Source organism: Oratosquilla oratoria, chromosome 21 (genome assembly GCF_046742065.1).
Source record: "Oratosquilla oratoria isolate Oo_2021 chromosome 21, ASM4674206v1, whole genome shotgun sequence".
NCBI lineage: Eukaryota > Metazoa > Arthropoda > Malacostraca > Stomatopoda > Squillidae > Oratosquilla > Oratosquilla oratoria.
Window position 1 is genome coordinate 24,359,989 of NC_134797.1, and position 26,172 is coordinate 24,386,160.

At 37.4% G+C, this 26,172-nt stretch overlaps 2 protein-coding genes across 4 annotated transcripts; one reads left to right on the top strand and one right to left on the bottom strand.

Moving 5' to 3' along the window:
* Positions 1-772: 772 nt before the first annotated feature.
* LOC143036786 (rRNA-processing protein UTP23 homolog) lies at positions 773-11,148 on the bottom strand. Of its 2 annotated transcripts, none has more exons than XM_076204525.1 (6): positions 11,047-11,148; positions 9,410-9,539; positions 7,278-7,383; positions 3,142-3,268; positions 2,292-2,438; positions 773-1,143 (listed from the first exon to the last, which is right to left on the bottom strand). In XM_076204525.1, the coding sequence occupies exons 2-6, from the start codon at positions 9,527-9,529 to the stop codon at positions 900-902; spliced, it is 744 nt and encodes a 247-aa protein (XP_076060640.1). In that variant the 5' UTR covers positions 9,530-9,539; positions 11,047-11,148; the 3' UTR covers positions 773-899. The 2 variants fall into 2 exon arrangements, with proteins under 2 accessions (XP_076060640.1, XP_076060641.1); XM_076204526.1 differs by lacking the exon at positions 11,047-11,148 and adding an exon at positions 10,842-10,860.
* A 296-nt stretch (positions 11,149-11,444) lies between these two features.
* LOC143036788 (adipose-secreted signaling protein) lies at positions 11,445-24,910 on the top strand. Of its 2 annotated transcripts, none has more exons than XM_076204529.1 (6): positions 11,445-11,594; positions 17,415-17,563; positions 19,469-19,581; positions 20,576-20,683; positions 20,980-21,112; positions 24,132-24,910. In XM_076204529.1, exons 2-6 carry the CDS (start codon positions 17,518-17,520, stop codon positions 24,230-24,232), a joined length of 501 nt encoding a protein of 166 aa, XP_076060644.1. In that variant the 5' UTR covers positions 11,445-11,594; positions 17,415-17,517; the 3' UTR covers positions 24,233-24,910. The 2 variants fall into 2 exon arrangements, with proteins under 2 accessions (XP_076060644.1, XP_076060645.1); XM_076204530.1 differs by having other exon boundaries at positions 11,454-11,521.
* The last annotated feature ends 1,262 nt before the right edge of the window (positions 24,911-26,172 follow it).

Consider the following 26,172-nt stretch of genomic DNA (forward strand, 5'->3'; position numbering starts at 1 on the left):
TTATTAAAGTGATGAGAGAGGAGAATATAGCAAGACTTATCGGACAAAAAGAAATGCATATATTAGGGATGGAAAAGAAGCATAATCCAAATAGGACTACAAGAAAAGAGAAGGAAAAGGTAAATGAGATATTAGAAGTAGTTCAAGAGGATGGACAAGAAACAGGGAAAGCCTAATATGCTGCAAACCATGCAGAGGTTTTGGGTTGCCACACAAACTAGAAAGATGCAGTAAAAATACAAAGAGCATCAACCAGAATGATCTTGGGCCTATGTAATACGACATATGATGAGAGCCTGGAAAAAGTGGGATTACCCACATTAAAGGAACATAAGGAGAGAAGTGATATGATATTTAGAGTAGGGAAAAGAATTGAAGGAAAAAAAAAAAAATGTACACAGAGGATCAAATATGGGATGGTAGAACAAGAGATTATATCAAAATTTTAAAGAAGACAGACTGCTTCATGGACGTTTGGGACCATAGCTTTCCATATAGATGCATCAATTTATGGATCACATTAGAAGAAATAATCCAGGCTAACAACATAAATGAGTTTAAGTGGAATTTTGATAAGTGGGGATACTGAGATGGAACCCCATAAACATAGCTCCAACACTGTAAAAATACAGTTAGGTAAAACACACACACTTGTTGGAAATTGAAATCTTTGTGAATGTCTTCAAGATCAATTTCTTATTACTCTTATATTTGTAAACAAGCATTTGTATAATCCATAATAATATACTAAGGATTTCAATAAGATACTTAATTTTTATTAAGAACACTTTATTCTTTTGCAACAAATATAATGGGAATCTCATCTAGTCATTATGTAACAACTTGCCAAATATGATGTGTTTACAATTAATTTATTTTCTTGATAGACAAATATAGTTTTAACTTACTACAGTGTTACCCTCAACACCATCTCCTGCCTTTTTTCTTTTGTGTCGCTTTCTTTTCTTCAGAACTTTTTCTTCTGTCTGTGATTCTGTTTTTTCTTTCTTCTTTGTACTCTTCTTACAGGAAAGCGGGTTTGGATTTTTCTTCTTTCTTTTCTTCTTTGGCTGTTGCTCCTTTTCACCAACATAAGCTCTTTTGAGAGTCTTGAGTGTACTTACTTCATGTGTGGAAATGGATCTGTAAACATGAATGGCAACAAAATTTTTGTTTTATTTGCCCACAATAAAAACTACCTACAGGAACTTCTTGGGAAAAGGCCATCCCTATTAGTAAATCCTATTTACATTTCTTTCTGTTATTACCTGCAGTACTGAACTAAGAAATCAACAATCATGTTGTTAAGTTGCTGCTAAACCATTAAACTGTGCAATAAGTCCTAAGTAGTTCATGAATCCTTTGATACCTGGGATTTACCTAGGATGGAAAAACAAAATAATATTGAAAAAAATACTACTACTTTTAAAAGGTTAATTTTCCTTGACTACCATTACATCTTTATTGGAATCTTACAAATGGCATCTGCATGCAACACTCCTGCAAAAATCAACCTCCCCACCATTTATTTTCAAATCCTATCAATAACTTCAGGTGCAGCCTTGAGAGCCTGGCACTTGAATCTTCAAACTGGATCAAAGATCTTTCTGTAAGTTTCAGTTATGTTTACACTTTTTTATGCATGGAGAGCTGACAACTGTCAACTATTCCCTTCCTCTTTCTCTTATCAGCTGTTAATGCAGAAAAGCTGACACTAAGGGGACCAATGACAGGTACCTGCAAGATGGACTGCAAATCTGTCCATTTTCAACACCCATTATCCATCTCACCTCCATCATGAGGGGTTGACATGGCCTCTGAACTGAGGTCAAGATATATCTCAACCAACTTGCAACTGTATTTCTTACACTTTCTTGCACATGATGAGCATCTGGCAACTATTCCCATTCCCTTACCATTTTTAGCTGGTGACATAGAAACAGTCCCACACTAATACAATGCAGATGACAAATATTTCTTCCCAGATATCTATAGGAGGGCTAGAGGACTGTGTGTGTGTATAATTAACCAGTCTTTACTCATGTGTTGGACTCGATAAACAGTTATTACCCTCCTGGATGAGAACTCAGAGCTCATATATAGTTTGATCTATGGGTAATGTTATGACCCCTTCTTTCTCTCTCTCTCTCACACACACATACACACAAACTCCTTGGTGTGTGTGTGAGAGAGAGAAAGAGAGAGAAATTTGTTAGAAGTGACTAAAAACTAAGAATAATCTCAGTAAAGTAAGGTGATATGTCTTATAGTGTAAAGGAAAAATAACTTACTTAATTTTATCCTTGGCAGTTTCTTCACATCTGGCAGAAGGTTTCTCCAATGTAGGAGCAGAATGGTGCAGATAAAGAATTGGTGTAGCAATAACTTTTTCATGTATATGCTGTCTCAAGTCTGCATCCTGTGTGGCTATAATATATCTGCAAGTTATAGAAAAAGCATTTTACATCTATCTATATACCAAGGGCTTTTTCTTGACCTTATAAAGGAAATAGCCAAGTCAACAGGCAAGCACCCACTCCCACCCATTCCACTCCCATCCACCACCCTTTCCTCCCTCTCATCTCAGCTCCTAGATGATGGGTCGTCCCAGTCTCGCCCCCACTGCCCTGGGTCAGAAGCCATGCAGCAAGACACAGCACATCCACAGCAAGGCAGATTCACTTAATCAGCAACTCCCCCACTCTCCGTCTCCTCCTTGCATTACAGTATTATCTATACACAGCCATTCTCCACTCACCCCTATCTCCTGTCTTCTCCCTTCCTTGCTCAAGACATTCCCCTTTTCTAAATGCCCCTTTCACCTCATCTACTCATCTCATCCTTGGTCATCCCCTCAAGTTCACTCCATCCACCTTTGCCTTCCATGCCTCTTTTACTAATCTTTCTTTACTCATTCTTTCCACGTGTCCACTTGAAACCAAATTATTATCATTTATCTATTAATTTAACTTTTCATTTGAGGGCCAGGAGTTGCTCTTTTTTACTACATCATACCAAGGTTATGAACATGGTCCTCATGAGAGAAAGTACAGACCTTCCCTCCTCTATGTCACCTTATTATGGGGTGGTGGATAAAGAGTTAGGAAATGCAATAAACTTAATCAGTCATAGGATGATTACTTGTTTAAATTCTTCTTCTTGATCAACCCTTTGATGCAGCTGGAAGCAGCCATGGGTCGACCCTCATGACCACATTTATGCACTGCAAACTGCTTAACCACAAGCCATGCACCATACAGCTGAGGACCTGAGAAAAAAAGAAAAAAGAAAGCTTGACACAAGTTATATATTATCCCTTTCAATACTGAAGGGATACCATACAGCTGAATAAAACTGCTTGGTGTTAGGAACAAAATAAAAAGTATTATGGTGGGGAAAGTGCTCATCAAGATTGATTTCTCTTCTTTTTAACACAAGAGTATCACACAGTTGAATAAAATTATCTGGTATTTGCCAGACTAAAATATGGAATACAATGATGCAGAACCAAGATAAGAGAACAATGATTCATATATAGCATTACATTAATACATACATATACCAAGGCTTTTTCCCCCTTACAAGGGAGGTAGCCAAAAAGGGAAAGGCATAAAAACACTCCCACCCATTTCATCCCTACATACACTCCACACCCCTCCCACTCTCCCTCTCATCTGAGCACCTCCTGGATGACGGGTCATCCCTGCACCCTGCCCACCGCCCAGGGTCAGAAGCAGTGTCGCAAGACACAGCACATCCACAGCAAGGCCGCTTCATTTAATCGGCGACCCCCCCTCTCCGTCCCCCCTTGCATATAAGGAGAGGACGGGGAGAAATCCCTTCGGGCTGCGTCAAAATTTACTCACACATACTACCCCACCCCCCACCCCCCTGCCCATTCCTCCTCATGCAATCACAACATCATCCATATACAGGTAAACGTCGACTTACGATGGCCGCGACTTACGATTGTTCGACTTTACGATGACGACGACGACGATATGATATATTTAACCCCTTCCATACGGTGCCGCACACGTAGGCGTCATGAGGAGCAAGTGGATTCGCGACACTGCCATATCGGCGTCTTGATTATATTTATTGTAGTCGCCCCTGTGTTTTTACATTCTCTCAAATGTGCCCTGAATCCCATTCTCTGTGGTTTTCAAAATTCGTTGGTGAAAGAGAGAACGATCGATATAAGCGGTGACTGTATTTTATGATGCGAGTATTTTTACGACACGTACGGTGGCATTGGCTGCTGCCCGCGAGATTTAAGTTCCGTACTGAAAATACATATTATAGTGTTTGAATATGGTAAAAAGGATAAAAATAATTAAATAAACTACTGTACATGTTTAATAGGCTATATTCAGTATCTCTGGTGGTTAATATACAGGTAGGCTAGGTACAGTGACCACGGAACAGAGTGATACACAAATTGGGGATCGACTTACGATGAAATCGTCTTACGATGGCTCTATCGAAACCTAATGCCATCGTAAGTCGACGTTTACCTGTACAACCATTCTCCACTCACCTCTGTCTTCCGTCCTCTCCCTTCCTTCCTCAACAGACATTCCCCTCTTCCCCAAAGCCCCCTTCACCCCATCCATCCACCTCATCCTAGGACGTCCCCTCATGTTCACTCTCACCACATCTGCCTTCCATACCTCTTTTACTAGTCTTTCTTCACTCATTCTTTCCATGTGTCCAAACCATCCTAATATTCTTTCATCAACCCTATCACCCAAATCCTTTTTCACCCCTATTCTCCTTCTCACCTCCTCATTTCTCACTCTATCCAGCCTAGTAACCCCCACCATACTTCTCAGACACCTCATCTCAAACACATTCAAACTCTCTTATGTTCCACGTTTCTGCCCCATATAGTGCTGTTGGCACAATCACTCCTTCATACAGTCTCCTCTTCGCATCCATTCCCAAATGTCTATTCCTCATTACACTCTTTAATCCACCAAGGCATTTACTCGCTTCTCTCAATCTACATTCTACCTCCACCTTCACTCCACCTTTTCCTGCTACACTTGCACCCAAGTATCTAAAACTATCCACTTCCTCCAGTCGCTCTCCCTTAATGTTCACTTCCAGTCTACTGCCACTTTCACCCCTTGTACATCTCATCACCTTACTTTTACCTACATTTATCTTTAGCTTTCTTCTATCACATACTCTCCCAAACTCTGCCACCAGCTTCCTCAATCCCTCCTCTGACCCTGCCACAAGCGCAGTGTCGTCCGCAAACAACAGCTGGCTCACCTCCCACTTTTCTCCATTTTCTTTAACCATCTCCAATCCCTGACCCACTACCCTAGCATTCACCTCTCGCACCACCCCATCCATGTATAAGTTGAACAGCCAGGGCGACATAACGCATCCTTCACGAAGTCCCACCTTTACTTCAAACCACTCACTCTCTCCATTTCTAATCCTGACACAAGCTCTACTACTCTCATAAAAACTCTTGACAGCTCCCAGAAGCTTTCCTCCTATCCCATAAATCTGCATAACCTCCCACAGTGCCTTTCTGTCTACCCTATCATAAGCCTTTTCCAGATCCATAAAAGCCCAAAAAACATCTTTCCCCTTTCCTATAGCTTTCTCACATATCTGTCTTACCACAAAAATCTGATCTACACAACCTCTACCTGTCCTAAATCCACACTGTTCCTCACCAATTACTCCTTCTGTTCCTCTCCTAATCCTCTCAATTAAGATCCTCCCATAAGCCTTCCCTACTACACTTAACAAGATAATCCCTCTGAAACTACATTCACACTTGTCCCCTTTTCCCTTGTAAAGAGGAACTATACAGGCACTTCTCCAGTCCTCCGGTACTCTACCCTCTCTCCAGCAAACATTAAATAACCTCACCAACCAGTCCACCATCACTGAACCTCCCTTTTTCAGACATTCTGCATGGCATCCATCCAGACCAGGTGCCTTACCTGCTTTCATCATCTTTACAACTGCCTTCACCTCATCATTATATAAACTTTATATAAACATGCACCAAAAGTCTATAGTTAGTAGGGTCTTTCCAAATTAACATACAAACAAATTGGAACTACCAACACTGGAGCAGAGAAAAGAATCATGAAAGGCCATGAAAAGAAACTCAAAAAGGATAACTATAGATGAAATCTGAAAAAAAAGAAGAAAAAAAAAAAAAAAAAAAAAAAATGCTTCCCACACAGAGTGTATCTGGAATAACCTAGATAAAGAAACAGTATGTGCAAATACTATAAAAGATTTTAAGAAAAAACTTGATGCTGAAAGGTACAAAGATGGGTCACCACGAACATAGCTCCCTTCCCCTGTAATACAACTACAGATTGACCTCTCATTAACGGATGTTAATTAGCTGTGTTTGCTGTTTTTGGTGCTGTTGTTTAGTGCTGTGCAATCACTCTGCCACCCAAAAAACACTCCAAATCAACGGATTATTCACATCAACAGACACCATTACCCCCCTTTTAGTCCGTTAATGAGAGGTCAATCTGTAGGTAAATACAACTCCCACTTCTTTCCATTCTCATAAACTCCAAACCCCTGCCCAGCACCCTCATTTTTACCTCCCACACGTGCCCATTCATGTGCATGTCAACATGGCAACATACAGAACTCTACTGCAGTCCCACCTTCACCTCAAACCATTAACTCCATTCCCTACCCTCACACAAGCCCTACATACATACATATAAAAAGATCCTTTCATGCTTATAAAGGGTGTAGCCAAGTTCAAAGCATATATCCACCTTTCACCCATCCCACATCCATCCTAAAACACAATGGCTGTCTCTTTTCTTCTCTGCACATTTGTACAGTCTATATTTTCCATTTTTCAGGCCTTTTGTCTTTCTTCAATTTTATCCAAGCTTTATCACTTTTGTCTTTTAACCTCTTTGTGGAGGAAGGGACCATCCCTGTCTCCCACACATGGCTCACATCAAAGGTGATGCAGCAATACACAGCACCTCTACAACAGACAACTGAATCTGGTTTACTCCCACTGCTTCACTACATGGCAACCCTTCCCTCTCATCCACCTGACAATTTATATAGCAAACAAAATTAAATCCCTTCAGGTTGTGTCAATTTATTATCCATTGCTTTCAAAGCCTTTTGATTCTCTTTTCCTCATCCTATCATTCACCTCTTCCATCACATTCATTTTCATGGCATCTCCCATGGCTTCTAGAACCCTAAGTTTATATCACAATATAGCCAACATAAGGAATAAAACTATTACTTACACATCTTACTAAGCTGTTCCACTTCTATGATGACACACTGGGTAGTGACCAAGAAAACCTGTGCACCAATATATTTTGGGACCTGCTCCTTGATATTCACTTTAGCCTGGAAAAAAAGGTCAGTATGTAATTTGATTACATTTGTAAATTCTTGAGTTACAACAGTGGTTTCAACTCTTATTAATCAATAAATAACATAGACATGACCCGACTTTCGTGAGAGTTAGTGGGACATTAATTTCCAAGCCCCATAGGCCCATTCAATAAACAAAGAAATAACCACTGGAAGGCACCTCAATCAATTTCAAAACTTCGAAGTAGCCAGAACCATCAAACACAAACTCTATTCAACACAAAATAATATTAACTGGTAACTGTGAACATGTGAATCTGTGAATGTCAGGGGTCATCCGTTCTTGAGTGTATAAATAGCTGTTTGATAATAATGTAAAGCACTGTATATCATTTCCACAGTAACTGATGATGGTTATCTGCCGCATGAGGTGCTCCTGCAAGATGGAGGTCAAAGTTATCTCCCTGTGCCCATATTCAAAACTCAATGTTCCTAAATTCCATTGCTTCAATGGGCTGACACAACCTATAGACTGGGCCCAAGATCTCTCTATCAACTTCGACTATATTTCTTTCACATTTGGACTCGAAGAGAACTAAAAACTGGCAACTTCTTTCCTTCTAATAGTACAAACTGGCGATAGAAACAGTTCCACACTAATAAAATGCAGGAATTAATCCTAAATTTCTTCCTGGAGAGATTTATGGAGATGTTCATGGACTAACACTAGCTGCTGTAGGACTGCAGGATTCCAGTCTGCAAAATCTTGTAACTATTGGGCCCTGTTGTGGAAATGCTGTGTCTTTCTAATTGCCTTTAACCTGAGCAATGGCAGGGGACAGATGATTCTTCATCTAAGAGAAGCTAAGATTGGAAGGGGGGGTGGGATAACTGGATATAGGATGGTAGATGGGTGTGTGATTTTTGTGTGCAGGGTAAATTTGACTCGGCCATCCCCCTTACCAGGATTAGAAAGCTTTTTGGATGTGCTGATATGTATGTATGATAATTGGAGAATAAGGTGATATAGCCAAATTTAAACCATATATGATGTTTATGTTAGGTTTGATAATTTAAGTGTAAAAGATAAGACCCCACGAGCATTGCTCCTTTCCCATACACTACAATTAGTTAAATACACAACAAAGACAACCTCAGTAGTACTCTGTTCAAATACTTGTAAGATATCGCCCAGTGCCCCACAATACCATCAGACCTCTCCCAACACAACTTCACTGTACATGAAATTTCATGTTTACACGAATAGGTAAGATATTCCAGCATTTGCTGAACACGATCATGATTCATAATAGCATGATTTGAATGTCCTGTTGCGTCATGTTGTGTCCCAGTGACTGGAGAGGGTCTGGGAACCTAACCTATTTTTTCCCATAAGAACTGATATTTGCCCAACAGTAATTTCATTCTACACGACAGCTAAGGAAAACACTCATGTTTGGTGAGGTCTATACATCCAAATAAAAGTATATACTCACCAAGATTATAAATCAAACACTATAGTATACTGCCAAATTTTATACTTCACCAAAATCCCCAAGAAATCAACCCAGCTGAGAAGCCACTCCCAAGACAAGAAAGAGTTGCAATGACATGGCTGCACCACTGCAATGACATGGTGTGACCTAAAGGTCACACCAATACACTAAAACAGTATGATACCAACAGAGTTAGCCTGCAACATACATATTGCCCCAAACACAATTGCCACATAGAAGACACAACACCTTAACCTTACACTACAGTGTTTTACACTCTTTCCAGAAAAAAAAAAAAGAAAAAAAAAAAAAAAAAATTATATTACAAAAGTTAAACAAAAGTATATTACAGTGTTTAACATTCTTTTTCAGACAGCAAAACAACATCTTTTTATTGAATGACTTATGAGTTTAACCAGTGGCAGTGTCTGGTTTTCTAAGGGCTGAAGTTTTCCTACAACAGAAAATGGTGTCAAAATTTTTATATTTACATGTCTGGAGACAGTCAAAAATTTCCAATACCAATGTGATATCAAAGGATAGATATCTTTGAAATAACTAACCTCTAAGGCTGCACTGCAAAATGTTCCATCCAAGAGGATATTGTATGGAGGCTTCAGACCAAAATTATGCTGGAAAAATCCAAGTATTCTCTGAGCTTTCTTCTGTCGTTTTAACTTCATGACTGTTCACCTGCAATAAAAGATAGTTAAGGTATCATGGTTAGAAACATTAGAAGCTACAAGAATTCCTTTTCAAGAATAAGAACAACAACACCATATATAACTTTCCCTACAAAACCTGAACACAGAAATGAATTGATATGATCTGTGTTGATTATCTTTACATGACTGAGATAATTGAATTGGAATCCCCATAGATCTTTCACAAGTAAGATCTAGGGGGTACAGCACCTCAACTACTAGGAGAGATTGTGAGCGCTCAAACTTTATTCACTTCAGAGGCACAGACAGCATTACATTGTCATGTGTCTGAAAAACTCTTGAAAAATTGGTACCTAACACAAACATCAGGGATATTAATCATTTCCATACGGTGATGCCTACATAGGCGGCATGAGGAGCAAGTGGGTACTCGATGATGCCGACGTTGGCATCTTGATTATATTTATTGTAGTCGTACCTACGTAATCTCCATTCTCTCTAAACTGGCTTCATCAATTTTCTATGGTTATCAAAATACACGGGTGAAAGAGAACGAACGATTGAGCACTGACTTTATCTTTTATAATGCGATTATTATGACGCAACATCGCACGTCGGGCAGCTAATGCTGCCAGATGTGCGATGTACCCCGGAGTGAAGAGGTTAACAACCAAAGAAGAGGGAGATTGTGCTATGTCACAAGCATACATGGGTCAACACAGGGACTCAGGTCAAGACTTTGACTCACCAGTTTCACCTACATTGGACCCAGACTTTTTAACAGCATCCCATCAAGACGGCACAAAGTGTCAGGTGTATCACCTGACACTTTTGAGAGGCATCTCGAAGTATGGCTGACTGAGATCCCTGATCAGCCACCAACACCAGGCTACACCAGCACTAACTCAAAGTCAAACAGCTTTCAAGACTGGAATAGGGAGTGGAGAGAGCTACCTGGTTATAGTGAAGCACCGCTTCAGCTGCATCGTTAATGGATGGAATTCGACTCGGTACACTAAGTAAGACAGACTTAGGAGACGTGTCCTGCCTAGTGACAACGGACGCTGACAGCTGCATCCTTGGATGGATGAAACAAACTAAGTAGACAGTTAGGGATTCAATTGTGTTAATCTACTGTATTAACGTACCTTATATGGGAGGAAATAAATTGCCCAATGTTTCACTTTTCAATGATAACTTCAGGTTTTGTCTGGTTCTTTTGCATGCCAATATGATAAATATGCATAAGACATACGAGTAATCATAAAAAACATATGTCAATAGCATGACCAATCCTCAATCAAAATTTACTATAGATTTCTATACTCACTACGGGAAATAACCACGATTACTCATTTTACAACATAGCTTTCGTATTTTGTCACGTTGTTTTGTTTACGCATTACAATTTTGGGGCTTTTGTCACTTTAGGATAACATTATCAATATGCATATGATATACGAGTAAACATAAAAAAACATGTCAATAGCATAACCAATCCTCAAATAAAGTTTACAATAGATTTTTATACTTACTACGGAAAATAACTACGATTAATCACTTCACAGCATTGCTTTCGTATTTTGTTACGTTGTTTTGTTTACGCATGACATCTTGGGGCTTAAGGATAACATTATCTAAAACACAATGAAAATAGATATGCGATCTAACTTCATAAAACATCTACAATACATAGAATAGTCATAATTAATAGAAATTATAAGTCTATCTTTGCTTGATAATCTTATATACATTTCCATGTGCATTTCTGTGATTAGAGGTTTTCCTTTGAACTTATAATTTCTACTTTTATTTGTGGATTTAAATATACTTTATTATTATTATAAAACGTGTTAGAAATTGTAGTGATATATCAAACAATTTTACATCATCTTACCATAAGATCAACTGTAAACAAACATCACTCATTCAATTGTCTCAATCAAGACTTGCTATTCTTGGATACCGATTGCGCATGTTTGAGATTTCAAACATCGATAGTAGATACAGGTGTTATATTTAGAATAGTACTGATTAGATTGTTCTTGAAATACGTTTTAAGTTCTTCTGTAATTGTGGAAAGGTAAGTACTAGTAGAAATCAATCAGGTTAAATATAAATCTTAGAACGACATTTATTATCTCAGGTTTTGCAGACCTTGAGTCTTGACAGAAGGACTTACGGACACGAACTCATTTCCGTGATACCAAGTAGTACAAGAATAGGAGTACTTACAGAGTGATTCAGTTGATTTAACTTTGCTAGGTGTTAGATCGATTTGCTATTCCCTAGTGTCACATTAATAAATTACTTGTAATCAGTGTGAAGTGAAGTTGAGATATAAACAGAATTGGGGAGGTGACAGTTTTTTTGTTGTTGCAGATATTTACAGTTATTGTCTTGCCTTGGGCTATATCCTGAGGAGAACTTAAGACATGATTTATGTCCAGTCTATAATCAAACAAGGCTGTAGATGAAGGATAGGAACAGGTTCTCTTTGGTTGTATTTTTGTGATTTATTCATAAATTCTTATAGAAAACCACTGGAAGATGCTCATAGGATCTTGCTCACTTTGGTGTCATGTGTCAGCATTGCATTTCAAAGTAGTTATTGTTCAACTGTGGTTGTGTCAGGAAAAAAGCATTGCCTATCAAAGTAGTTTTTTGTTAAACAACTGGTGTGTCATAGTACTTGAATTTTAGACTTTTCCAACCAACTTTATAATTTTTTATTTTAATTGAAGTATTGTGGCTTATTGAACAAAGTATCCAATGTCATAGATCCATGACTTGTTAAAAATAGACATCTTTTTGTATGGTGGAGTTGCTATTAATCTAAAATAGAGATCAACACAGACCTCTTGTTCACATTTCCCTTGAATATAAAAAAAAAGAATGTTTCTAGCATATTCCTTTCAGAAGCCCCATGTGGGATATTGACCACACAAGTTTAACACTGTCATCATAGGGAGTGACATCCCGACTGACCAGAATCAAATGGATTTTTTTTATAATTGGAGACTAATTGCTTAAAAAAAGAATAACATATAGTTTTAGATTCTTTTATCCCTACTGTTTACTGATTATGCTTTAGGATGTATTTATCTAAATTATGGCACCATAGTGTGTGTGTAGTTATCAGGGAGGAGACCAGTTTTTAGAAGGAAATAATATAAGCTTCATTCACTGCTACTACTCTAAGTGTGTAGTGATTGTAAGGGAATTGGTAACCCAGATGAACAAACTACCACTTGGGATAATATTGAAGAAAGAATAGATACATTAGAAGTTGCAATTGAACAGGTCAAAGAAACTGGTGAAGAGTTGGTCATGTTTAAGAACGATCGTAGTGAAATCATATTAAAGGTAGAACATGACACCAGTAAGATAGTAAGTGAAGAAGTAGGGCTTCCAAAAGACCTTCAAGAAGGTGTGATAAAGTGGAGGAATTCTTTATAAAAGTTGAGAGAGTAGAAAAAAAAGGGCAGACTGCATAATTGAATGAAGGAGCAAAATGAGTCGGCCATATTTAGATATTCTACAAGCTGCATAGTTATCAAAGGTAAGGAGGAACATGCATTTGGTTTTGATGAAAAGAAAATAATTCGGGTACAAAACCACCTGAATAAAAAGAACAATGATATATAATGCAGCATGGGATACCAGAAGAGATAAGAGAGTGAGATGAATCTTGCTATTAAGTCTGGGAAATTTGAACATTATATGATATTTGTTGAATTATATGAGATGAGAATGCCTTATTTTGATAGTGATATTGAAGAAATTAGAAGACTTGGAAGGATTCAAGCTCCAACTTGTAGACAACACCTAGACCTATTCTAGTGACCCTCCTCCTGACATAGGCTCCTTGCCTTCCCAAGTTCCTTCTGTCTTAAAGGGTGGAATTCAAGAAAGAATACTCATATTTGTACACTTTGAATGAAGCAAGCAATGAGGCATATAGGAAAATAGGAGTGACACATAATATCAAAAAGGATGAGGAACATGAATAGGCAGTGATGAGACCTGAAGCAAGGAAAAATACAAAAGAAAGGAACAAGGTAAATTATTATGAGATGCAGTGAGGTCCTTAGAAAAGATACATATTCCAATTGAAGCAGGTGACAACACTCAACAAACAAGCAATAGCAGAGATAACAGTTGTCTAAACAAACTTGGTACTAACATTAGGAAATAGTACAGTAGATTTATGTGCTCCATTCAGTGATGTTGGCATGTTTTCTAGTGATAAAGTAAGATTAGATTAAGGATTAAATGGAGCAGAGTTATCTCCACATGTGATAGCAACTGAGGAGAATACCCCCCCCCCCCCTTTTTTTTTTTTTTTTTTTTTCTTTTTTTTTCTTTTTAAAGGGGCACCTGACCAAATTTCCCATAGGACATGGCATACAAGAAAAACATCCAGCAAAGAAGGTGGTAGAAGAGTGTTATTGTGTATAAAGAAAGGGGTTAGACAAATTAATATTACTTTGAAGAAAATTAAGCTATGGAATATATTAGGGCAAAAGTTAATGAAGATTTCCTATTTACTTAATATATATATATATATATATATATATATATATATATATATATATATATATATATATATATATATATATATATATATATATATATATATATGTATATATATATATATATATATATATATATATAGTCCAGATAGTGTAGATGACTGAAAAACTTTAGCACTTTTACATGAAATAGATAATAAAACTAGACTAAATGATAGTCAAAGACAAGTAAATTGAATGAATATGAATGCTGACTCTAGTTGTGATAGCTTTGGAAATAAATTTATTTTTAAAATGAGAGACATACTTCATACAAATTATCCAGGAAATGACAAGATTTAGAAGAAATTCACCACATAACTATGTATAACATACATATTATCATTCCATCAGGAAAGTGTGTAGACCCAATTGTTGTAAACAAAAAAGGAGCAACGTTTGTGGGATCCTGTCTCTTGCTCCGCCATTTATCATACCTGGCTTCAAATTTATGTACAGTTTGAACTTGTGCTATATCTTTATTTTCCAATTGTTATCCCTAAATTTGAATTTATATATTGTTCTAATTTGGATTATATCACCTAAGCTATTTCAGGTATTTGTATCTGTATGGAAAACTATTTCTTCACATTCTTTATACATTGAGTCTTTCACATTTTGTTTCCATGACCTCAAAACCTTCCCATCCTTAATCAAGAGATCTTTTGTTTATGTAATCTATCCCCTGTAAAGACTTAAATACTATTATCATATCATCTCTTTCTCTTGGATCTTTCAAAGTTGGTAGACCCAGTGCTTTTAGTCTCTCCTCATATAGTTTATATGCCAGACTGTGAACCAATTTGGTTATTGACCTTTATATTTTCTGTGTGGGGACAATACTGCTGATACATCTAGTCTTGGGCAGATCAGGGTCTCTACAACTTGTTTTTGGTTCTGCTAATATTTCTGTCAGGTGGCAGATTGTCTTATATCAACACTCCCAAATCTTTCTTTTCCTTTGTTTTTGTAATAGATTCACTTCCCAAGGAATACTTTAAAGATGGTCTTTTAGGGCTGTTGCCCATTTCCAGTACTTGCATTATTTGATATTGAAATAAATTTTTCATTCTTGGCTTCATGGTATAGTGTCAAGATCTCTTCTATAACTATCTTTTTTTGAGTTTCTTTCCATGTCCTCTTGTGTTTCTCTTGTCACAATTTAACAAGTCCTCTTTATTGAGTATTTCTGTGCCCTTCATGATTCTATAGATGGTCAGTAGGTCCCCTCTCTCTCTTGTTTGCTCCAAAGTCGGTAACTCCAATTTAGCCAGTCTCTCCTTATATGACAAGTTTGAAAGTGCTGGAGCCATTTTTGTGGTTGCTCTCTGGATTCTTTCAATTTTCCTTATATTCTTTTTGGTACTGGGTGACCACAGTGTTGCTGCATATTCTAGTCAAGGCCTTATCAGGGTGACTAATATTTTTTTAATAATTTCTTCGTCCAAATAGGTAAATGCTATCTTTATTGTTCTTAGCAAGTTATATGATTCTTCTCAGTTTTGTTTATTTGTTTATCAGAGGACAAGTTGTTTGGGATAATTACTCCCAGTGCCATCTTTGTCGTTGCTCTTTGAATTCTCTCAAATTTATCCTTTAAGTGCTAGGTGTCCATAGTGTTACAGCATACTCCAATTTTGGTCTTATCAATGTAACTAATATTTTCTTTACCATTTCTTCATCCATGTAGTCAAAAGGCCACTTTCATTGATCCTAATAAATTGAAAGTTTCTCTGACTAATTTGTTAATATGTTTGTCTGCTGTGATGTCATTTGTGATAGTTGCTCCCAGGTCCCTTTCTAAGTTGACTTTTTTTATTTCCTTTGTCCCAAATTTGTAATGTCCCAATATTCTATTTTTGCTTTTTCCAAATTCCATTATATTGTTTTTCTAGATGTTGAAATTCACTTCACTCTTTTGACTCCATTTCCAGATTTTGTCCAGGTCTTCTTGTAATGATTTGCAATTTTCCTCTGTACATACTCTCTTTAGTAGTTTCACATCATCTGCAAAGATGTTCATATAACATTCCACACCTTCATCCATGTCATTTATATATATATATATATATATATATTATATATGTATATATACTTTAACACAAGTAAATGCAAGGTAATGCACATAGGTAAAAATAACAGCAAGTACGATTACAAGTTATTTGGAAATTCGTTAACAAAAGTGGATAGTGAAAAAGATCTCGGCGTAATTATCAGTAACGACCTCAAATCATCCAAGCAGTGTATTTCAGCCTCTGAGAAAGCTAATAAGATTCTGGGATTGATTGCGCGATCTTTTGATTTCAAAAGTCCATCACTCATTAACAAGCTATATAAATCGTTAGTTCGTCCACATTTGGAATATGCTGTTTCCGTATGGTCACCGAATCTCATTAAAGACATTGACAGACTGGAAAAAGTACAACGGCGAGCCACAAAACTGATTCCAAATATCAAAAATAAATCATACGAAAATCGACTTAAGCACATGAATCTGTTTTCCCTAAAAAAGCGTAGACTCAGAGGTGACTTGATACAGGTCTTTAAGATTTTAAAGGGAATTGACAACATCAAAAGTGACCAAATTTTTACATTGAATGAGAATCAGACAAGAAACAATGGTCTCAAACTGTCCGGAAATAGATTCAATTTGGAAGTAGGTAGAAACAACTTTGCCAACCGCGTAGTTAATGAATGGAATAAACTTCCTGCACAGGTAGTGCAATGTAGTTCAGTTCGAAGCTTTAAGAATCATTTAGATAAATACCTAAGTAAGATGCTGTAATTATTATAATTTATGTTATATTATTTGTTTTTGTTTTGTTATAATTTGTCTGTCTGATTTTCATTTATTATTAGTTATATGTCAATTTATTATCATTTACTATTTACCTGTTTGTTTGTTATTCAACTATACCAATGCATTTATTTATGTATTTTAATTGTTATTTACATTGTTATAGTTTTAAATTATTATTAAATTTTTTTTTTTTTTTTTTTTTTTTTTTTTTTTTTTTTTTTTTTTTTTTTTTTTTTTTTTTTTTTTTTTTTTTTTTTTTTGCATCCGACCTAGATATGGATCAAAAGGTCTCCTGTCGGCATGCTTTGCCTTTGTAATCCTTTGTAATATATATATATATATGGCAAACATTATTGGAGCCAATACAGAGCCTTGTGGGACTCCACTTATTATTTCCTCTCAATTTGAGTGTGTGTATACATACTGTATATGTACATATATACTGCAATACTTAAAAATGTGTATTTTGATTTATTTCTCAGTGGTTACCAATGATTTCCTTATATCTTAATTGATGATTTTTCCACAGGACTGGTTATTTGCAAAGATTATATATAATTATATAGAAGATCCCATCAAGACAAGATTTATTTCTATAATAGTTTATAAACCAGAAGTCGTGCCTACACAACATGAGTGGAAATACTAATTTAGTTCTCATGGAGGTAGGAGATAAAGGTATGTAGGAGGTTGAATTATTTATGTGTAGAAATACCCTGTACATTCAGGTACCTCTTAATTTACATGTATGACTTGTGAGAAATGAGTTGGTGAGGAGGAGAACAGGGGTGGAAAGGGAGTTGGGAGATAGGGTTGATGAAAGAGTATTAGGATGGTTTGGACACATGGAAAGAATGAGTGAAGAAAGACTAGTAAAGGAGGTATGGAAGGCAGATGTGGAGGGAGTGAACATGAGGGGACGTCCTAGGATGAGATGGATGGATGGGGTGAAGGGGGCTTTGGGGAAGAGGGGAATGTCTGTTGAGGAAGGACGGGAGAGGACAGAAGACAGGGGTGAATGGAGAATGGTTGTATATGGAAGATGTTGTGATGCATGAGGTGGAATGGACGGGGGGATGGAGGGTGAGGTAGTGTGTGTGAGCAAAATTTTGACGCAGCCCGAAGGGATTTCTCCCTGTCCTCTCCTTTATATGGGGGGACGGAGAGGGGGGGTCGCCGATTTAATGAAGCGGCCTTGCTGTGGATGTGCTGTGTATTGCGACACTGCTTCTGACCCAGGGCAGTGGACAGGGTGCAGGGATGACCCGTCATCTAGGAGGTGCTAAGATGGGAGGGAGGGTGGAGGGGTGTGGAGTGTTTTCAGGGATGGAATGGGTGGGAATGATTTTATGCCTTTTCCTTTTTGGCTACCTCCCTAGTAAGGGGGAAAAAGCCTTGGTATATGTATGTATGTATGTATGACTTTTTTATATGAGGTTTCGGTGGAGGAAAATATGATTACATGCGCTCTTGCAAAATAACACATGTGAGGAAATAATAGGTAATAGTTTGCAGGACAGGCACACCATGGTTCTGGAGTTTGTTTATAAATAGAGTTCATTTCATATGTTGCTGTTGTCACACATAACATCTCTCCTGCTTGTTAGAGCTACAGTATGTATGTAATACTACATTTGGTATTCTATTGGAACAACCAGACAAAACTTGCAGCACCATTATGTTTTGAAAGAAAAAAATCATGTCACAGACCTATGGGTAAACCTGCTGGATGCAGATTGGCATGGTAGCCATGTTAAAAACAGGATGACGAATAAAGACATGGCATAATCCATAGTATCAACATATAATTAATTAATTTTGTGGGTGGGCCCTTGTCATTGTTTTACGAGTACTGTTGGTGTTAATATATGTTCCTTGTTCTTGAAGATGGTGGGAATGGAGGACTAAGAGAGGTGTAGGTCCCATGATATGTTTTTTACTTTTTACCTCCTTCATACTGCAGGATTACTATCATCCTCAGCTCAAAATTAGTAGCCTTCCTCTCGTGGCTGGTCTATCAGCAGAATTGATACTCTTTCTCATTGTTGACATTTTAAATATTAGAGGAGGAAGCCATTGAGTGAAAGTTAGCGAGAAGAACACACTTGTGTTTGGGAGATATGTGGGAGTAGGCATATGTGTTACCATGCCATGCCAAATGGAATGAATTCAAACATAATATTTACATTGCCTGCTGTGTGACACTCAAAGTGGTCATAAATGGAATTGGTTCAAAGCTGCTTAGGCCATAAGTTAAGGACTTCCTGTAGTTTGTAATGAAATAAAGAAAAGCTTGCAACCAAGATTGATTATACAATCATAACAAATCGTGTAATATGTTTGGGAATCGAAACATGCAGATTGTATAAATAACCCATTGTATAGTAGTCACACATAAAAGATTGTTGTATTTCTTAGTTATATCTAATTTACACAATTTGTAAATTGCAGTTGGTCTTTATGTATGTAACCCTAAGTAAATGAAGAGGTAAATGTATGTACACTCCTGTGTTGTCTACACTGATGCCAAATAGATTTTGAGTACTCACAAGATTATGAATTCATAACATAATGATTTTTCAGGTAGTCATCATCATGTGCATTTCTCAGAGGATACAGATCAAATGGGAAACACACTCATAACAGTTGAAGGAAAAGGACCTGACAAATATGAGGCTCATGTTGGGTTCTTGCAGGTATGCATTAGATCAGTGGTTCTAGCACTTATTTTCTAAATTATACCCCTTGGTACACACCCACTTCATATATAGTTAAAACCCATCCCAACTCATCCCTCCCTCTCTCCTTCCCTCCTACTGGAGAGATTGTATGTTGGTTTAGGTTTAGTTGTCCTGTGTTGAGTTCACTGTAGTACATTTAGGATGGGGTGTTGGTCTAGAACAGTGGAAATGAAGCACAAAACCTTGAATCTGGGGGTATGAGACATGATAGCCAGTGCATGATACTGTATATTTATAATGAGAAAGCAAAGCAAGGTTTGTATCACAATTCTTTTCATATGTTTGCATTGCATTTGTATTGGATGGGGGTATAAGAAATTTTTCTGAAATATCAAGGGGTACAGGCCCTGAAAAATGTTAAGAACCACTGGTCTAGAACTTTATTTCCTCTTTGAGGTATTGATTATATTTGTAAACATGGGGGCAGTGTGTATTGAAATATCTACCCAATGGGTAGATTGTCAAGTTATTCAGTAGTTGGAGTTTGTCTGGGTATCCTTGGGGTGTCAGTGTTACAGATGGTATGTAGATGTCTTTATGCATGAGTGCTACCCATTTTACAAGGTTTTATGTCCTAACCAATGGAAAAAGGGGCAGTTGTGAGTTTGTGTATGCACAAGTCTTTTAGTTTTAGTGGTGCAACAGATCTGGATGATTTTTAGGAATACTCAAAGAGAGGAAGTAATATTTGTGTTCAGCTGATATGATAATTTGAATGGTGAATATAGGGACATAGATTTAACATTAACTTATTCATATTTGCATTATGATCCATTTGTCATGTTGTACTTATTCATATTTGCATTATGATCCATTTGTCATGTTGTACTTTTATTTGTCTGCATAATTTTTGTAGTATGTTACCTTAGGCCTGTCATTATAATTGTAATGCTTCATAATTCTCATCCCTTAACTATTGCAGAATTTCATGTTAACTAAATATTTACAGATCAACCATCGGTACAGTATAACAATTACACTTCCTTTTAGCAATGCCAGTGAAGGCTATCAAGTAAAGGAATCAACAAATCTCTTCTGTCGTGTCACAGAGTTAAATGTAAGGATATGTTGCATTATTTGACTAATCAAATTAGGCTATGTATGGTGCGTAGGCAAAATAGAATTAGTAGTAACAATTCTCTGCAGATCTGAGAAGACCAGTTGTGCTAACCCTCAGTAAAATATTTTGTGATTTCTAGTTGTAACAAGATTCATGAAAGGCACCCATTTTCAGAAATTGAAGTACTCAATTTAGTCTCATGGTGCCTGGTAATTGTGATATGATATACAATGAAATATAATGAATATTACTAGATTTGTAAAGTTAAGTAAATTTTATGGTTAATGTTTCAGACAATTGATTCTGGCCATCTAGAAGTATCTTTTGAGTTCCTTGCATACAAAGAAAGGCTTCTTAGGGAAAAACTATTTCTTATTTCTCCAGAGGGTGTTGAAATCTGCATAGTGGTTTTAGCAAGAGTGCTTGGTAAGTTGTATCTCTGAAGGTGCTACATATAGCTGCTTTATCTATGAATTAACATTTACCATATTTTATGTCATATAGGACCTTATTATTATTATTAAAAAAATGCTCAGAACATTCACTCCAGATCTAACATGTGAATTTGAGACATCTTGTAGGTTAGTGTTTACTCAGATGCTGTAGACAAATCATACAATGACCAATGTGGTGGTCTTGCAAGATGAACAGCAAAGATGTCCATTTTCATAAGCCATCAACCCCCTCATCTTTATCAAGAGGTGCAGCCCTGAGGGGCTGGTACTAGGTCTCCAGACTGAGCCCAAAATATCTCTACCCTTTTGTTCTCATCTATATTTCATCCATGCACATTCTGTAACCAAGTTACTGGGTTTCTGGTTGGAATCATGCTCCTCCCAAGCCATGCTTTGACTATTCATAGGAGAAAAATACAGAGTGAGGAAGCCCGAGTCTCCTCACTCTGTCCAATTTAGTCTTCTGGCACATTACCCTCTCCTAGACACACATTAAACAACCTCACTAGCCAGTCCACTATCATTGTACCTCCCTTCTTCAGACACTGCATGACACCCAGGTACCTTACCTGCTCTAATAATTTTCTGCCCATTTTCCTCTTACTGCCTCCTCTTCTGTTAACATCTGTGCCTTTTATCTTTTCTTCTCTACTTGACTCACCTCCCCTTCCTCTCTTAAGGTTTGGGTCTCATAATCTGTGTGGGTGTGGTACAGATGAAAGTAAAAAGGAAGAGAGAGACAGTATGTTTATGAAAAGGAAGATGGATGTGTTGGCATTTAGTGAAATTAAGTTGAAAGGTAGGTGTGATTTTAAGTTTGGAAGTATAGTGGGGAGGGTGTTGGGAGTGAAGGAGGATGAGGAAGGGAAGTGATGGCTCTACTAGTAAGTGAGGAGATAGGAAAGCATGTGGCTGAGTGGAAGGAAGTTTCTTCAAAGGTAATCTGGATGAAAGTGAAACTGGGAAAGAAGATGTGATATTTGTAAGTGTGTATGGGCCTGGTAGTGAGAAGCGTGTAGAGGAAAGGGAGGTTTTTTGAGTAGATTTAAATGAGTGCTTAGAGAGTTTTGAGAAGAATGTCAATGTAGTGGTATTAGGAGATCTCAGTGTTAGAATAGGGGATTAACCAATAGGTGGAGTGGTTGGAAAGTTTTGAGTGCCAGGTAAAAAACAGTGATGAGCTGATGGTGGAGATGTGTTTGGAAAGAGTTGATGATAGCTGTGTTTAAGGAAAAAGTCAAGCATAAGCACAAATGGGAGAGGATAGTGGATGGAAGAGTGGTTAATATGGCATTAATGGACTGTACATACATACATACATATACCAAAGGCTTTTTCCCCCTTACATGGGAGGTAGCCAAAAACATACATACATACATATACCAAAGGCTTTTTCCCCCTACATGGGGGGTAGCCAAAAGGAAAAAGGCATAGAAACCACTCCCACCCATTCCATTTCCTATATATTCCACTCCCCTCTGCCCTCCTCCCGCTCTCTTATTTTGGCACCTCCTGGATGACGGGTCATCCCTGCATCTTGTCCACTGCCCTGGGTCAGAAGTAGTGTCGCAAGACACAGCACATCCACAGCAAGGCCGCTTCATTAAATCGGCGACCCCCCCCCCTCTCAGTCCCCCCATGCAGAAAAGGAGAAGACAAGGAGAAACCCCTTCGGGCTGCATCAAATTTTGCTCACACATACTACCTCACCCTTCCATCCCCCCACCCATTCCACCTCATGCATCACAACATCATCCATATACAACCATTCTCCATTCACCCCTGTCTTCCGTCCTCTCCCGTCCTTCCTCAACAGACATTCCCCTCTTCCCCAAAGCCCCTTTCATCCCATCCATCCATCTCATCCTAGGTTGCCCCCTCATGTTCACTCCTTCCACTTCTGCCTTCCATACCTCTTTTACTAGTCTTTCTTCACTCATTCTTTCCATGTGTCCAAATCATCCCAACACTTCCATCCACCCTATCTCCCAACTCCCTTACCACCCCTGTTCTCCTCCTCACCTGCTCATTTCTCACTCTATCCAGTCTAGACTGTAGTAGTGTCAAAAAGAAGAGTAGGAAGAGTTTTGCATGTCCATGTTCTTAAGGGAGAGAGTGTGGGAATATTAGATCATTTTCTGGTGGAACATAAGTTGAGAATAGAAGATAGGTGGAGAAAGGAAAAGGGTGTGAGGTAGAGAGTTACCGCTTAAATGGGAAGGAAAAGGAGAAGGAGTACAAGGAAAAGCCGAGATAAGTGTGGGCGGTGATAAAAGATAGAGTAGAAGTAGGAGTGGACAAGAAATGGAGGTGTTTCAAGGAGGGAGTGACAAGGTGTGTAAAGATGGTATGTGGAACAAGGAGGTTTGGAGAGAATAGAGGCAAGGTTAGTGAGTGGTGGGATGGTGAAGTTAAGAAGGTAGTAGAAGAGAAGAAGCAACCATTCAAGGATTGGTTGCAAAGTAGGACAAGAGAAACATATGAGAGGTACAAAGAAAAAAAAAGAGAAGCAGAATGTAAGATAAAGGAGGCAAAAAGGAGGGCAGATGTAAAATAGGGGAGTATGGCATAAAATTTTGAGAGTATTAGAAATATATTTTGTAAGGAAGTTAAGAGAGGAAGGGGAGGTGAGTCAAGTAGAGAAGAAAAGGTAAAAGGCACAGATGGACAGTTATCCCTTAGTGGTACTAACAAATTATTATATTGTGCAATAAAAGTGGATGGAGGGTGGAGGGGGGTGGAGTGTATTTAGGGATGGAATGGGTGGGAATGGTTTTATGCCTTTTTCTTTTTGGCCACCCCCCTTGTAAGGGGGAAAAAGCCTTGGTATGTGTATGTATGTATACATTAAAAGTATGATTTAGTTGAAACCTATTTCATCAATGTTTTATATTGGTTATGTGACTTGTAGTACAGAATATGGTCAGGCTTAAGATCTTTGTTTACATGTAGTTTACTGAAACTAATATTGTTCTGAATTTTTTTCATAGGCAAAGGAAAGGGCACTCCTATGCTCCGTGATGGCATCAAGTGCACTGGTGTGCAAATGGAGGACGAGTCAGAGGCATCTGATTGGCAGGGTTATGAATAAAAGGTTTATTTGTGTGAATAAACAGACTCTCAACGCGTGCCATGGAATTCATCAAGCTGAAGAATGAATATGAGAATGCAAGGAAGCAAGTAGTTCCTAAATTTGTTTCTGTGGTATATGTGATGGTAAGGTACAGCACTTGTTTTATAGAGGAAAGAATTGTTATTTTATGGAAAGGAAAAAAGTTTCAATTATCATTGTCATTGTAGATAGTAGCATTTATGAAAGATTTGTATGCACATTATGTTGATTGATCTAATTGTAAAATGACATTGGTGTATATCTTTTGTATGACTAACTACTGAAGCTGCTCTTTGTATTTTTTTTTTCACCAATTTTTGTCCTAACTCTGATTATTGGATTCCTAATATATTTGAGCAAGTTGACTTGCTTATTGTGGGTAACTAAGTTGAGAAGTACTTTAGGGGAAGGATATGATAGATATGGCAAGATTTTGCTGTTCCTTCATGATTAAAGTAAGAATGAAAACTTGTGATTAATTGTCGCACATTTTATAGCATGTATTTGTGCACCTCCATTTCCATTCTGTGCGATTCACAGATATGAATGGGTTAATGCGATGTTGTTTAAGTGAATGTTGATATGATCTTTTATGTTAATAATGAAATTATTTACTCTGAAAGATTAGTTGGTAAATTGCCAAGAGTTACATCTAATTATAGCTCACTATAGTTACCATTTTTAAACAGGTCATTTGATGTATGACATAGTCATTCAAAACGTTAGCTATTGAAAGTGTAAAGACAACCTCGGAGCTGCCATGTGGATTTACTCTGGCTAAACTAATGGTCTGCTTTTGTGGGTAGTATGAGCATACATACGAAAGAAGCATGGTATGTGTATGTAAACATGATATTGGCCTGTGAAAGAGCGTGTTTGTACTAACACATGCATATATTTACATAATATTAAGCTACATAAAGAAATGTGTCATAAATGTTTGGAAAGGCTTACATTCTGCTCATGGAAAAGTATTTCAAAGGTGCCTTTTGTGAATCACAAAGACAATATCCAGGACTGATCACACAGTTTTACTAGTTTAGTAAAGTTACCCAATCCTACTTAATATAGTTTAATTTTGAGCTTGTAGGTTACCCACCATTCTACACAAGTCATTGATAAAGATTGTAGATTGTACTGTAACTAGATAGCTTGTATATCATTGTATACTGATGTGTCACAATTGAAATCAGTTTCGTTGATGCAAGAAGACCAAATTTATATATATTAGAACATAGTATTTGCTTTGCATGCATTTATAAAGGGATTCTAGAGTAGACATTTCTAAGGATTGCTATAATTACATTGTATTTAGAGTTCATCCAAGTAAAGTTTGATCAACTGATTTGGGGACGGAAGTATACTTAAGTGAGACTAACAGACCAGAAGAAGTTCAACCAGAGATAAATATTCACTTGTAAGTCCAATGTTAGCATGTGCATGCATTTACAATGTCATTTATAAAGTAAATATTAATAATATTTTATTTCAATAACTAAGGTGATATGATGTGGCCAGAGCATGTGTTCTCATCTACTTCATAAATTATTGTGAGGAGATGGGATTGCCGTATGATGAATCAGTGGGGGTAAACCAGCTCCTGCTGTCAGGTTCTGCTATAGGAGAGCTGTGCTCACTGCATTACTTCTGACCAAAACTGTACAAGAAGGGATAGGGATGACCCTTTATTCCAGGGGTACAGAAGTAAATAAGGTGGTTAAATGGATTTTGATTGTGTGTGATTTGGTTGTGTGCTTTGACTCGGCCACCTCTGTATAATGGGAAAAAGGCTCATTGATATATGTAAGTGATATTAGAGATAAAGTGAAATTAGATCATTTCATTGGGGAGAGTAGATGAGGATATGTGTGTATGGTCATATCATTACCCATAAATAGGGTCATGTATGAGCTCTAAGC